Source organism: Notolepis coatsorum (genome assembly GCF_963971535.1).
Source record: "Notolepis coatsorum genome assembly, chromosome: 1".
NCBI lineage: Eukaryota > Metazoa > Chordata > Actinopteri > Aulopiformes > Paralepididae > Notolepis > Notolepis coatsorum.
Window position 1 is genome coordinate 240,150,102 of NC_140165.1, and position 16,606 is coordinate 240,166,707.

Below are 16,606 nucleotides of genomic sequence, written 5' to 3' on the forward strand. Positions count from 1 at the left end.
GAAGAGAAAGAGGGGTGATAAAAAAGAGGAGTGCAGCATGAAGTCTGGCTCTCGCCGGCCAGGGAGGGCGTTGTTCTCTCTCCGTCTCCCGTCTCTCTCCGTCCTCTCTCTCTCTCTGCGTCTCTCTCATCATACGATCTTCTTGATGCTGGGCCTCTTGAAGCTGCCGGCGCTGCGCTGCTTCTGCACCTGGCTGGCCGAGCCGTGGCGTGTCCGTCCGCTGGTGGACAGGGCGGAGCTCGGGGACAGCTGGACGTTCTCCTTGTCCACGCCTGTGAGGAGGGAGGGAGGGAGAAGAGAAGGAAAGGTGAGTGTTAGTACGGCAAAAAAAAAAGATATGAACCCCTTCACTACCACACTACCAAAGGGTTAACCCTTTCACTGTGACAATACAGAAGGGTAACCCTTTCACAACCACACACTACAGAAGGTTAACCTTTTCACTACCACACTACAGACGGTTAACAGTTAGAGGAATGAATTCTCAGTTAGTTCTTCAAGGTCAGTTCTTTTTGTTGTCGTTTCCGGTTGCCAAATAGTGCCAACAGACTTGACCGCCTAGGAAACGTATTGGCTCCAAACATCATTTTCGCTTATATTGGACATTACTGTAGATAGATACTATACTGTATCTATCTACAGTATATATATCTTTAGATACCATATCTATATTTGTACATATCCGTTACCTACTCTTACTAGTTATGCTGCTGGCCAGTATGACTTACTACTACCATAGTGTATTTAAACCTGTATCACTGTACATGTAAATACTAGAACTCTGTACATACATCTGATTAGCACTATTACTCAGTAGTACACTAATATATATATATTTGATATGCAGTTTAATCACCCATACATTGTATATTACTATTGCACTTTATTGTTACATTTGCACTCTGGTTGGATGCCAAACTTCTTTTCATTGTACTGTAATTGTACTGTATAATGACGATGCATTTTAATCTAATCTAATTACTAATTACTTACTGCAATATATATTCTCAAATATAATTAAAGATAAACAAATGTTATTAAACCAGAGGTTCCCAAGGTAGGGTCATTAACCCTTTCACAACCACACTACAGAAGGTTAACCCTTTCACTACCACACTACAGACGGTTAACCGTCTGTAGTGTGGTAGTGAAAGGGTTAACCTTCTGTAGTGTGGTTGTGAAAGGGTTAACGCTTTGTCGTGTTGCATGAGGAGAGTGTAGGGCTGGGCGATAACACAATAACGATAATTATCGGGATAATTTGTCCTCGATGTAAATATAATTGTATATATTTTTTTTCAAATTATTATTAATGCCAGTTATACAAGTTTTATTGTTATACAGTTCATGTTCATGTTCTACCTCAGATTTGTGGTTTGGCAAGTAGACCTAGTTTGTCATGTTCCGACAATAAAGAATATTCTGAACCACAATTAACCTTCTGGTTTCTTCAGTTTCATTCAGCAGCAAAAATAGCCTTTAAACTTGACAGAAATAATTATTTCATGTATATCGAGATAATTATCGATATCGAGTGATATAAAATCTTTTATTGTGATAACATTTTTGGCCATATGGCCCAGCCCTAAGAGAGTGTACAGGAAGGACCATTTCCATCATCGGTTTCACTGTTAACCCCCCGGTTAGTTGTGCATTTCTGTAAAGACCTTCTCAGTTGTGGTCCCTGGGACAAATGTTCTTTTGTGGTCTAATGACTTATTATGGCTCCTCGACCTGAAAGAGTTTGGGGACCCCTGAGTTAAACGCTCTTCATCAATACTACACACAACCGCTGCACATTCTGATGTCTAAGGGGGAGTTTCTCTATTGATACACAGGATAAACACTAGGGGGTGCTGTGCAAAAGCATTGGTCTGTTCCCTCTGTTTGTGCCATTCATGCCATCAATGCACAACCAGATAAGCAAAACTACCGTCTCAAAACCCAAATTAGATTTCCCAAATGTAATTTCATGAGATTACAATTTAATTTGATTTCAATTTAATTTGAAACTCGTAAAAAGTCTATCATTCTTCCTAATCTGTCAAAGCAAAACTATGAGTTGTTGGTGTATAAAGCGGGTCACAGCTCCGTCTCTGGTGGGTACCATCGTGACCTGAGTACCACTATGTTTCGATGAGTCTCAACTCAACATGGTCCAGGCCACTGGTTCCCAAAGTAGGGTACGGTTCACCTGACAAGGGTCTTCAAGGGGGTTCCACAACAAAATGTGTTATTAGTTTAATCTCACTATTTCATTTATTTTGTTAGCGCTGTAAAAGAATATAGAAGAGTGTCTATCCTCATGGCCTTATCTTCCCACCTATAGCATCAAACAAAATCACGGTCTAACAACCGGAAGTCTTTTCAAACAGAGTTCAGTCTTTCCTCGATTGTTTTTTGTTTTCATTCTCTATAAAGCAGTTTGTAACACTTTGTTTAAAAGTGCTGTACAAATAAAGTCTAGTTTCCAGGGACAATATGTTATCAGATGGGGTCGGTGGCTGACATCCGTTTAGGGGTCTATGACATGACAGAGTTTGGCAGCCGCCGGTCTGGACTACTTAGTGTGATCGTTAGTCTGACAGAAACCTTTATATTCCCTTCCTGAGCGTCTAGTGTTCTGCTGAACGTTCCTGCTCAGATCCTAACGGAAGGACGGGGGTTAGAGGGGTTCTACTTGACCTCGACTGACCTACAACGTCAAAGGGTCAAGCAGGAAGTGTACCTGGGAGGAGGACGTGTGGCGCAAAAACGGCAGACTTAGAGCCAGACAGAGAGGAGGAGGAGGAGAGAAACACAGACGAGTGATGAGAAACTAAAGGAAGACAATAAGGAAGTGAAGCGAAACAAAGATGAATGACATCACCCAGGGTTCCTCTTAAGTTAAAGTTGAGACTTTTTAAGATCCGTTTGAATATAATTTAATACCTATCAATTAAAAGCTAATTAAAATAACAGTAACTGGTATTACTGTGCTGCTCACTTTGCAGGCCAGGACATGTACCCCCCAAACACATTTAAACGCCATACAGAGAAGTTATTGCAATGTAGAAGTAACTTCCTAATCCAATACATTATTTAAGAACTATCAAAATCATATTTAAAATCTCCTTTTAAGGCCTACAATTGTGATGACTAAGACCATTTAAGACCCAGCAGGAGCCCTGGTGGTCATTAGAGAACAGACAGAATCCAGGGAGGTCAATGGGGTTGTTAACCGCTGAGATGCAGAGGGGGAAGAAGTGAACGGGGGGAGGGCACATTAACTAGCTCTTCACACTGTGTTTCGCCCATGGAATTCTAGGATGGTTTTAGCCTCTGGCTTACTGGGCTCTTAGCCCTAAAGATAAAGGTGTAATGTCCATGCATTCTAACGTGGACTAACAGGTCATTTCGGAAAAACGTTTAGGTTTTATAAATTAGGGATGGATATATCGACGGGCAGTCGGTACTGGCCAATGGAAGTGGCATATTTATTTTTAAATTTTTTACTGGGAGTGTGCTGCTTAACACATTGACCGCCAGCACCAGGGGGCGCTGATACCCCATTCATCGCTAGGTCTTTATTCAATGGATATAGTTTTAGACTGTGACATTTGCGAGTGCTTAAAATATATCTTATATTATATCTATGGGTCTAATAACGCCGTCGGGTCTCAGTGAGTTGCTTCTAGTCAACATGCCTGAGACAGATTGTTTTTTCATCGGTACATTTTCGTTTTATACCGTTTTGAATAGGTGGTTTGGGTGTTTTTCAGTAATTCCAGGAAAAAGGCGAGAAAAAGGCGTTTTACTGTAATCCAGTCATCACGTTGGAATTTTTCGGCTGATTATCTAATCATCCTGAAATCAACGCTAGATTATCGTTAGTATGTCTCCTCGTCCATACATGAAATGACCGTCGTAGCGGGGTGCTCCCCCCCCCACCGCAGCCAACGGTAATCAGCCATACATGGTCTACACATATAGCTGTGATCGCGGTAGAAATAAATGTCAGATCAACGATCAAATTTATATATAATCTTCTTACCTTGTATCTGATGTAATGCAAAAGAGATAATACAAATATCTGATCGCAATTCTAAATAATGCTTGTGGAGGTCCGCACCACACTACCGACTGGTTCATAATGACGGGCAGGCGGAGTTACTGCTCAATGCCACCGTTGTATAGAACAGGCTCGCCTGAATATTTAAACCCCGCCCACCCGGCTCAGATCGCCTCCTAAAACACACCAACCCATTTTCAATGAGATGCAATAGCTCCGCCTGGCAGTAGAGGGCGGTGTTGACCGTCTGCCAGCTCAGACAGGCTCTGAAGAGGATACCAGAGGCTGCAGCTATGAATTATGAATAGATATAGCGAATAAATGAAATAACGATCCCAAAAACGAGTTAATTCGTTTCTGGCGCTCAACGCATGGCAGCCAATAACGAGTTAACTCGTTTATGGCGCAGAATGTGTTAATAAGTACCAAGCAAACAGCGGCACAACACTAACAAGGATTTTTATTTAATACATTTCAGTTAATTTCTCCTTTAATTGACACGGTTGTGTCTTAATTGTCTCCAACACTGGTACCAATTGATTATCTGAGGAAAGTAATTCAACAATTGGTGTCCATTATCGGCTGATACGGGTCGGTATCAGATATCGGTATCGTACTATTATCAGTGCATCTCCATTACCAATAGAATTACATTCCTTTTTTTGGGTTCAGTTTGGGAGCTGTGTGAATAGAACAGGGTTATTGCTGGTTTCAACAAGTTACATTTAAGACTTTTTAAGACCACTTTGAATAGAATTTTATACCTAATTTACGGTCATATTGCTATGAGTATGTAGGAAAATTACTATGAAAGTAGTAATTCCAGGGGAGCTCCCGTAGCTCACCGCATATCTCGGCACTATTTCTGCGTCGGGAAAACCGTGCTCGTCACGGATCTGGGGGACACGAGTTCGATTCCCGGACCCGCCGTCATTTCTCAGAATGTCTTCCCCTGCTCTACATCCCATTTCAACCCGTTTATGTCGGTCATGCTTGACCAGAAAAGCGATAAACGCTAAAAAAGAAAGTTTAAAAAAAAAGAAAGTAGTAATTCCATACGAATTGTTGGGGAAGAACTGAACTACTGCCATTACCAGGCTGGGTACTTTGCATCTAAACGCAATACAGATTAGTATCTGTACCAGATCACAACATAGAAGTAACTTCCTAATCTAATACATTTGTAAGTCGTATCAAAATCATATTTAAGGCCTTTTTTAAAGGTCTAAAATCCTCGGTATTACATTTTAGAATTTGTAAGACCTCGCAGGAACCCTGAAAAAAAGCTAAATTAGATTTGGGCTAGTGGTGGACTAAGCAGAGGCTCTTTATGATTTATATTACATTCTGAATGGGTGATCTCCAGTAAAACCTTAGGGCGTTTTCACACCTGTAGTTAGTTTGCTTTGTTCCGATTCAGGGAGACACAGGGACTATAATGATACAATATTGCACTTGTCCCTTGGTTCGTTTGTGTTCACACGGCTACAGCGGACCAAAACAAACGCATGCGTGAGCAAACTGTCACTCATTGGTCAGATTTTGGGGTGTGCCCCCCCCCTCCCCCTGAATCGCCGCGTTACATTGAAATCGGGGAGGAGAGAGCGGGGGGAGCAAATTAATGAATGTGGATGAGAGCCGTGATGTAAATCGGCCGATTTAGTTCTGATCGATTAGGAATGGGTCGCGCCGTGTTCAGGAAACTCAGGCGCATGAAAAAGTCTATTCGATCATGTCTCCAGCTCCCCCACAGCCGTAGCTGCAACCACTTACATCAAGGCTCTCATCCACATTCATTTATTATGCTCCCGCCGCTCTCTCCTCCCCGATTTCAATGTAACGCGGAAGTGCAGTGGTCTATAGCTAACTTTACCGATCTAGCTGCCTAAAGACTACAAACTGATCCCGCCCACAATTCAATGCGAAAGCGTCATAATGCAACGCATATACAGTACAGCAAGTGAGTTGTGTCGGTTTGTTAAGTCGATTGCATTCTCACAGCGTACGAGTCGCTTCGGGTTCGGTTGGAAGTGCGCAGAGACCACCCTCTCTAGGCGGTCTCGGCCCGCTTGTTTTGTTCCGCAACAGAATGCGATTGCTGTGTTCACATATGCCCAAATGAACCGAAATAGGGGGTAAACGCTCCAGGTTCCGGAACAACAGCTCCAAACGAGCTAGGTGTGAAAACGCCCTTAGGCACGTCTAGATTTTAACCGTCTGTAGTGTGGTAGTGAAAGGGTTAACCTTCTGTAGTGTGGTTGTGAAAGAGTTAACCCGTTGTCGGGTGGCAGTGAAAGGGCTAGAGAGGACATTCTGCATGGTTGGTTGCATGTAGCAAACATAATGTTACAGATTTGTCTATTAATTCAACTAATCCGTGGACTAACAGTATCTGGAGGACAGACGGCCCATGTATGACTCATGATAGGTGTCTGATACGTCATGAGAGCTAGTTTACAAGGCAAGGCACCTTTTAAATGTCACGTTTAAAGAATCTGAACTGTTGGGGGGGAGATTATAGCTTGTAGAGACCCGTAAAACCTAATTTCCAGGTCTACATTCATTGTTTTTGCCGTTACCATGATGGGGGCAGTTCTGTTTTCAACTTGGTCATAATCTGCAATCATAAATCGGTAATGAGCAGTGAGACATTATCTCTCTCTGGTGGCTTCACTTACGTAGCCCCCCCATCCTCTCTCTCTCTCAAAATGACGATACAAATCCATCTACCAGACACCGCACAACATCGGCTGCACACAGCGACCATCCATGAGTCAACACTGCTCCTTATGGAAATACACTCCCAGCTCCCACATCTGAGTCTTAACCCTTTCACTGCCACACGACATAAAGTTAACCCTTTACTATCACACAACCGACGGTCGAACCGGCTGTCGTGTGGCAGTGAAAGGGTTAACCGTTTTGGTAGTGTGGCAGTGAAAGGGTTAAAGGTTTGAATTTAATTGAATCGTCACAACTATGTTTGCTGGTGCATAATGTTAGCCAACTACAAAAATACAGTGCACCTGCATAACTGTAATTTACTCACCATTAGTAGCGAGACACTTGGGAAAACTGACTGAATTCTTCCCAACTCTGGGTGCGGTTGGCACTAGAGTGAGAAAATGCTGTCTGAGTGAGATCAAATGAATGATTCGTAATTGATATGTTATTCGATAGTCAAATGTTTTATACAGGTAATATTCATACTGGTTTAAGTAAACAATTTGATAGTATTTTCCATCTTTGCTGAGCAAGAGTTTTGTGCAAAAGGAATTAAAGGCCGGTCCCATATAGTCACCTGTGCCAAATATACAGTAAGCCAGTCGTATTCAATGATTGAAGCAAATAAAAGCCTGGGCTATGAATTGAAGTTTTACGGTAGGCCTTGTATCGTGTGTCTCCTCAATTACAGTAGTTTACCACTTCAACTACAGCCTCTGTTCTGAAAGGACACATGGTGACGTGTAGAAAGCAGGCAAGGTGAGACAAACGGAGAATGGACAGCTGGGGGCCGCTAGCAGGCCAAGGAGGCTCTATAGTTGAGCTTTGTACCTTGGGGTACCTTGGAGTTGGGGAGCGTCTACAAACTACTCGACCCCCCCCCCCCCCCCCCCAGCGACGTGCACGTGGAAATGTTCACGAGACAAAAGCAAAAGAAAGAAAACGAAAAGAAATAAAGAAAGTGAGTGGGTTAGAGTCAAATAGTGGCAGAGAAAGCCAGAGAGCAAGAGGCAACATGCAGACAAACATTTTTCAATGGAGCGAGTTTTCCTCCTCACTCTTACTAGTTACGCTGCTGGCCAGTATGACTTACTATACCATAGTGTCTTTATACCTGTATCACTGTACCATTAATCATTAATGTATCATTAATACTACAGCTCTGTACATACATCTGATTAGCACTATACTCAGTAGTACTCATTTATATATTTTATACCACCTGAATCACCTGTACACTACATTTTATATTACTATTGCACTTTACTGTTACATTTGGACTCTGGTTGGATGCCAACCCTCTTTTAGTTGTACTGTACTTGTGCTGTATCATGACAATGAATTTGAATGTAATCTAATAAACCTACTGTTACAGTGATACAGACCTTCAGAAAAAAGATGAGCATTATGGGCCTAAACATTCTTCAGAATCTGCTCTTCTTCATACCTGTTAGATTCTATTGACCTATTCTTTTTTTTTTATCCACTTTTTCTCCCATTTTTCTATATTTTTCTCCCATCCCAATTTTCGTATCATCCAATTCAACCCTCCCCTGTCACGAACGCTGTTTCTTGCCTCCCACAAGCCAGCTGCAATGTGGACTAAGTCATACATAGCACAAGTCCCCTCCGGTACTTGAGGTAACAGCAGTCGCATCTTTTCACCTGCGCAGCTCGATCTCTCAGCGTCGAGGAGTAACGCGTGGGAGGCTCACGCTGCCCCCGACACTTCCTGATTCTACTGCGCAGGCGCACCAACCGACTTGTAGGAGTCGCTTGTTCACAACGTTCGATCCCCACCCTTCAGTTTTCCCTCCCCGTAATACGGCCAATGTGTATTACTGCGGACGACCAGCTAAACTGAAAACAATGTGGAGAGCTGGATTCGAACACGCGAATCCTAGCGTCTCCACACTGGTGGCGAGTGCCTTGCCCACTACACCACCTAGCCGCCCTTCTATTGACCTATTCTATTGATTACAAGGCTAGCAGACGTTACACCATGACGGCGTCGACACCACCAGCCCGGTGATCCTCTCAGGTGTGCGATCACGCCGCTGTGATCAGGACTTTGAGAAGGTAAAGCAACACGCCAGCGTTATGGGAAATGTGCTTACCGTCTTCTCCAGAGTCAGACAACAAGATAGACAATTGACATGACATGATAAGAGATGCCAATTCCCTCTGTGTGTGTGTGTGCGTGCGCACGTGTGTGTGTGTGTGTGTGTGCGTGCATGTGCAGACCTGGCGAGTGCTGCGAGGTGGCCAGTGAGGTCATGGAGTTGGACAGGTTGAGGTTGGCTGTGATGCTGAGCTGGCTCTGGCTGGCGGGGGGGTAGGGGGAGGTGGGCGTCCGCAGCTGCTCCTCTCCCCGCTCCTCCTCCGCCGTCGGCAGGTAGCTGTCGATCAGCGCCTCCAGGAACTTGACGATCAGCTCGGCGTAGTCGGGGATCTGGGTTTGCTGCCGACGAGGAGGGAGAGGAGAGAGGTGTTTACTATCAGTGAGCTTGTGGAATGACATCAGTGTGTGTCGTGCACATAATATACATACGCATGCATGCATATTGCATTACACACAGGCAAGGCAAGGGACAGTATTGTAAATGTACTCAGATATTCAGAGTCTTCAGTTCTATATACAACCTCACAGTTATGTTACTCCTGTCTAACTGCAGCGAGCACACAAACACACATTTAGAGTCTCAGCAAATTAAACTGAAATCATAGTGACTATTGACCTGAAAGCACAGTGACTACTGATCTGAAAGCAGTGGCTGTTGATCTGAAAGCACAGTGGCTGTTGATCTGAAAGCACAGTGACTACTGATCTGAAAGCACAGTGACTACTGATCTGAAAGCACAGTGGCTGTTGATCTGAAAGCACAGTGACTACTGATCTGAAAGCACAGTGGCTGTTGATCTGAAAGCACAGTGACTACTGATCTGAAAGCACAGTGACTACTGATCTGAAAGCAGTGGCTGTTGATCTGAAAGCACAGTGGCTGTTGATCTGAAAGCACAGTGGCTGTTGATCTGAAAGCACAGTGACTACTGATCTGAAAGCAGTGGCTGTTGATCTGAAAGCACAGTGACTACTGATCTGAAAGCACAGTGGCTGTTTATCTGAAAGCACAGTGACTACTGATCTGAAAGCAGTGGCTGTTGATCTGAAAGCACAGTGACTACTGATCTGAAAGCACAGTGGCTGTTGATCTGAAAGCACAGTGTCTACTGATCTGAAAGCAGTGGCTGCTGATCTGAAAGCACAGTGGCTGTTGATCTGAAAGCAGTGGCTGCTGATCTGAAAGCAGTGGCTGTTGATCTGAAAGCACAGTGGCTGCTGATCTGAAAGCACAGTGACTACTAGGGTTGGGTACCTTTCACATTTGAACCGATACCCCGGTACCTGTGAATCGATACCGGTACCCAACGGTTTTAGTCTCTAAAAATGTAATATACCTACCGGTACCTCAGTTGTAAAAAAATAAATAAATAAAAATAATTCAAAACGTATTATTATTATTTATTTAGAACAATTTGTTAATAATATATATATAATATATTGCAGCGAGCATTGTCTGCATCTAGCTTTGTAAAGTGTAACAACACTTGCGACCGTTTTCAGCTTGCCATTGCCCCGACTGCTTTGTTGTTGAATCAAGTAAAATCCTAGGTAAGCGTGTATTGTGCGCGTGAACGTTGGACGTCATAGGTTTCGTTTTGCGGTAAACGAAACGTTGATATCATCTAATTTTTCTTTTTTTTACCGAAATGTGGCACTGGCGGATCTCACGTGAATTGGTACTCTGTAGTACCGATGTGATTCGGTCGGTACCCTTAAAAGTACCCGATTCGGTACCCATCCCTAATGACTACTTATCTGAAAGCATAGTGGCTATTGATCTGAAAGCACAGCAAATACCTTATGCTGTGCATGGTATGCTGACCCACAAGCAACTTCTGCTCTACTTCAGGCTATCCCCAAACTTTGTGAGTGTGTGCGTGTGCGTGTGTGTATGTATGTGTATATAAATATATATATGGAGGAGATGCCCGATAAATCTCCACACCAATCGGCAGGCGGTGCTCCCGGGCTGGACTGTAATTGCTTAGCAGGCTGAATTTGTCCGGCGCGGCCGCGTCCAGGGCTGCCTTTGGGAAAATAAAAAGGGGAAATATGAGGGGTGGGGGTAATGAATCATACCTTTGAGAAGGGCCCGGCAAACCTCCAAAGTCCGTTAAAACCAAAGCCTGTGAAAGAGAGGAAGAGAAGGAGGGGGTGAGGAGGAGCATAAAGAGCAGAGGGAGGAGGGAGACGTGGGAGAGAGGTGTGAGGAGAGGGAGGAATGGGAGTTTAACAGGGGCAGGTGGAGAGAAATAAGAGGAGACACGTTTAGCTGTGGTGCACAGATGAAACGACAACATGGCACACTTTATAATTCCCTGGTTTCAGAGCCAACTGTTGTGTTGCTATAGACCTGGGGAGTCTATAGCAACACCTGTTTTAAGACCCACCTGGTTGCTATAGACTTGGGAGTCACCTGTTTTAAGACCCGCCTGGTTGCTATAGACCTGGGAGTCACCTGTTTTAACACTTTGACTGCCTAAAAACGCTTTACAGCGTCATTGCTGGCGATGCTAAAGTTGCCGGGGGACGCTGTACAGCGTCCTTATATCAATATTTCAAAAATCTGCGATCTGATCCATAATGTCCCTCCGCGCTGGTCTGAGAACCACCAGCAGGACCCACTGAGCTCTCTGGCGGTTCAGGAGCGCCATCTGGTGGCCGATCGCGCAACCGCTTAACAGGAAGCACAGTGGAGGTTGTGCTACATGTCCGTATTGCTTCCGGCCACTCGGGATAGGTTCCGGCATTCTAGCTCGTCACTCTACATAGCGATCGATTGCCAATAACTCGATAAACAACATGATTTGGACGTATATACCATTATACAAGCTGGAGATGGACCGGGTAATAATATATCCCATAATGATAAAATTTCTACTCGACGATGATCGCCCAACGGCGCGCGGAGACTGGGGTGAGTTTCAGCGTGTAACGTTACCATCTTCGATACTAACTGCTTTTATCAACATTTGACCCACATTAGATGATTGGTATAACGCTGCCCACGGAATTATAAACGCCCCCTCGCCCATCCGGTCAACATCAGATGACGTGTAGTAACTTCTAGAAGTACGTCTAGTTGGAATTTTTTATATCGCGCTGATTGCCATCAAACTGTATTTCATCATCAATATAATGCATTTGGGGCTATATATCACGTTCTGGAGAAAGTTGCAGAAAGAGATGAAAACATACTTATACATTAGACCATACTTTACTATGAATATGTGAATGAAAAAGTTTAACGTTGCTACACAATGAACAATACATATAGGACTTTGAATGGGCCCTAATAATGGCAATGTAGCAATAGAATTTAAAAAGTTATAGCCCTGCAAAGAAGGGGACTTTCTCCATAGACAAATAGCGCTGGCAATCTATGGTATATCATTAATTTAACCCATGGCAGCCAAAGTGTTAAAGGGGAACTATCTTATAAATGGCCTTTTTGAGTGTTTAGCATTGTTTCCTAGCTATGTGAACTTATATCAATATGATCTATGTCTCAAAATTCTCATATTGGCGCATTCTTCCAATTCTCCTCTCACAATATTCACCCTCACTGAACTGAGTCATTTGAAAATGTGCGCGATTTGTGATGTCAGAGAGACACCGCTGCATGTTAATGTTCAGGCGGCACCGGCACGGCGCAGTGGTTTAGGAGCCCAGGCTCAAAACAGCTCGAGATCTTGAGGTAGAAAAATGCTGTTTTTGAGGACTTGGTTAGAAATACAAAACAATGAATAAAAAAATATATATATATTACAGAGGTGTTCCATAGACTCACAGGAATTGTGTAAAAGTGCCCAAATAGTGAAAGAAATAGTAAAATAGTTCCCCTTTAAGACCCGCCTGGTTGCTATAGACCTGGGAGTCACCCGTTTTAAGACCCACCTGGTTGCTATAGACCTGGGAGTCACCCGTTTTAAGACCCACCTGGTTGCTATAGACCTGGGAGTCACCTGTTTTAAGACCTGCCTGGTTGCTATAGACCTGGGAGTCACCCGTTTTAAGACCCACCTGGTTGCTATAGACCTGGGAGTCACCTGTTTTAAGACCTGCCTGGTTGCTATAGACCTGGGAGTCAACTGTTTTAAGACCTGCCTGGTTGCTATAGACCTGGGAGTCAACTGTTTTAAGACCTGCCTGGTTCCTAGACTATAGTCACAGGTGGAACCTCACTCCCCAGGTCTATAAATCACAGATGGAACCTCACTCCCCAGGTCTATAAATCACAGGTGGAACCTCACTCCCCAGGTCTATAAATCACAGATGGAACCTCACTCCCCAGGTCTATAAATCACAGATGGAACCTCACTCCCCAGGTCTATAAATCACAGATGGAACCTCACTCCCCAGGTCTATAAATCACAGGTGGAACCTCACTCCCCAGGTATATAAATCACAGGTGGAACCTCACTCCCCAGGTCTATAAATCACAGGTGGAACCTCACTCCCCAGGTCTATAAATCACAGGTGGAACCTCACTCCCCAGGTCTATAAATCACAGGTGGAACTTCACTCCCCAGGTCTATAAATCACAGATGGAACCTCACTCCCCAGGTCTATAAATCACAGGTGGAACCTCACTCCCCAGGTCTATAAATCACAGGTGGAACCTCACTCCCCAGGTCTATAAATCACAGGTGGAACTTCACTCCCCAGGTCTATAGATCACAGGTGGAACTTCACTCCCCAGGTCTATAGATCACAGGTGGAACTTCACTCCCCAGGTCTATAGATCACAGGTGGAACCTCACTCCCCAGGTATATTTCAACAGGGAAGAACCTTCAACAGGGAGCAGGAGTAGTGTGAGTGAAAGCTTAGAAACACAAGAGTTGACAGTTGGAAAAGAATGTGCAGAGTCCTATCAAGGCAGGAAGAAAGAAGAGAGAACCAGAGAGAAAGAGAGATACACATATAAAGCACGACAGCGATAAGCAGGAGGTACGCGGTTGAATTCCAACGGTTCCGCTACGCTCTCATCACCACCACATTTGCTTGGGTCAACATGTTTTAAGTGGAAGTTGACACGGGTTGCTCGACACCTGTTTGGTGACTGTATGTCTTTCTACTATTACCCTGCCCATAGCTGTACCTCCTCTCCCCCCTCCCTGTGCTGCTATGACGCCCAAATTTGCCCAATAAAGGAATATCTTATCTTATCATAACCCTTTCACTACCACACTACCAAAGGGCTAACCTTTTCACTGCGACAATACAGAAGGTTAACACTTTCACTACCACACGACAAAGGGTTAACCATTTCACCGCCACACTATCAAAGGGTTAACCCTTTCACTGCGACAATACAGAAGGTTAGCCCTTTCACTACCACATAACAAAGGGTTAACCCTTTCACAACCACACTACAGAAGGTTAACCCTTTCACAGCCACACTACAGAAGGTTAACCCTTTTACTACCACACTACAGACTGTTAACCTTTGGTAGTGAAAGGTTAAGCTTCTGTCGTGTGGTAGTGGAAGGGTTAACACTGGAGTGACCAGCCCACGCAGTAGAACCACATGGAGGGTATTTACTCTGGAGGTAGGAGGGCTGGTACTGCGGGGGGGACTCCTCGTGGTAGACCACGCTCTGGACGATGCCGTGGACGGGGTTCAGGAGGTTGGTGTCCTGACACATGGACAGCAGGGTGTTGATCTTGGAGTCCAGCAGGTTGTGGCTGTGGAGGAGGCACACGTTCACGTTCAGTCACGTAGCTGAACGCTGTTATACAAAGAGACCGACAACAAGTCAGCAGGAAGAGTACAACTCTGGGTCAGTGGGTCAGTGGTATTGTCTGTCAGTGTCAAACTTGAGTGCATAGTAGACATATTAGCATAGTAGGTAGTAGTATTTGCATAGTACATAGTAGTATAGACATATTAGCATAGTAGGTAGTACTATAAATATAGTAGCATAGTACATAGTAGTATAGACATAGTAGCATAGTAGGTAGTAGTATAAATATAGTAGCATAGTACTATAGACATATTAGCATAGTAGGTAGTAGTATAGACATAGTAGCATAGTACATAGTATAGACATAGTAGCATAGTAGGTAGTAGTATAGACATAATAGTACAATTATTATTATTTATTATTATTAATGATCATGTATTATTATTTTACACACAGTATTGCTGTGTGAGTGTTGAAACGAGTGAGGTGACGGAGCATGTGGGTGATATATATACACCATGACACAAAACCTCTCAAGTTAATGTATTTTTACATTCTGCTGCCTTGCTCTACAGGCTATCTTTAAAGCTAAACTTCAAAACTGCTTGAGAAGCCAGAGAGGTGCATATAAGAGAGAGAGAGAGAGAGAGGTGTATGTGGTTGGTTTCACCATTTTCAGACTCACAGGAAATCCATATATATATATACATCTATTCAGAAAAACTGTTCCAACCGACAGTTACTGGCAGAGCCACACCAGAACTCTCCCAGAATGCATTTGGGCTGAACAGCAGTCCCCTTTCTATTCGCTGGAGGACTTCTTCTCCAAAGACAACAGCACAAGGGACTGAAACAGCCCAGAGCTTTCCACATCTCAAACATCTCCCGCGTCGGACGGGCAGGTCTCTGAAACCTTCACGTCCCGGTGGACATAAAGCGGCCATTTTGAGTCAGTCTTGAGTTCCGTGTTGCTCTGGAATTAAGATTCTTGTTTGGTTACTTACACCACCGGAAACACCTTGGGGAAGACGACACTGGCCTCGGCCAAGTACTCATACAGAATCCTCTGGTCAAAGTCATCTGTGGTGTATTTGACCTGGGTGGCCTGGAGAGAGAGAGGGAGAGGGGGAGAGAGAGGGGGGGGGCAGAGAGAGAGAGAGGGGGCAGAGAGAGAGGGGGCAGAGAGAGATGGAGAGAGATGGGGAGAGAGAGGGGGCAGAGAGAGACGGAGTGTGTGTGAGAGAGACAGAGAGAGGGGGGAGAAAGAGATACAGAGGGAGAGAGAAAGAGAGACAGAGAGATAGGGAGAGAGACAGAGACAGAGAGAGAAAAAGAAAGAGGTGAGCAATGGAGAGACAGAGTGAGAGAAAGAGAAAGATAGAGTGAGAGTCTCTTTAACAAAATGACAAAGAGCCACTCAGTTCTCAATGGGATAAAGTGAAGCAACATTCATCCACATTCCTGTGACCTATTCATTTCATTTTCTACTTGGTCTGGAATTTTAGTAAAAGATAATAATAATACACTTTATTTGTATAGCACCTTTCATACAGAAACTGCAGCTCAAAGTGCTTCACAACAGAAAAAAAGACAGGCATAAAATGAGCACAAAGTGCAGACATAAAATCACAGTTTTTCACATTAGGATCTAACATCCCAACAGGCCACCTTGTTTATGGTTTGATTCAGTTTTAAATAGACAATAATAAAAAGAGTAAGATAGAATAGATAGAGTAAAATAGTGCACATAAAATGCAGACATATAACATCACATTTTATAACAAAAGATGACAATTTCCGTTTTACTCTGTTGATTTGAGACAGTTTCTAACATGTTCCTATCTCTCCACTATATTTAGTCTATTTTGTGAATTATTTAATTTGGATGAGCCAAAGACAATCTTTCACCTTGTGTGGACACAATAGTTGTATTGTATTGTATTGTATTCTATAAGTCTTCACCAACCACAGGTCTTATTGCAGTGAAAGGTTTGTGTATAAAATAGCACTTCAGCTAA

The 16,606-nt window shown here is 43.8% G+C and overlaps 1 protein-coding gene across 2 annotated transcripts in view; it reads right to left on the reverse strand.

Moving 5' to 3' along the window:
- Window positions 1–16,606, reverse strand: part of nf1a (neurofibromin 1a) — a 255,630-nt gene continuing 239,024 nt past the window's right edge. For both annotated transcript variants that reach the window (XM_084328075.1, XM_084328074.1), the window contains exons 53-57: window positions 15,593–15,693; window positions 14,447–14,589; window positions 10,980–11,026; window positions 9,020–9,236; window positions 1–272 (exon numbers count right to left, since the gene is read on the reverse strand). In XM_084328075.1, the coding sequence (XP_084184201.1) occupies window positions 130–272; window positions 9,020–9,236; window positions 10,980–11,026; window positions 14,447–14,589; window positions 15,593–15,693 (651 nt within the window). In that variant the 3' untranslated portion in view covers window positions 1–129. The remainder of the gene's footprint in view (window positions 273–9,019; window positions 9,237–10,979; window positions 11,027–14,446; window positions 14,590–15,592; window positions 15,694–16,606) is intronic.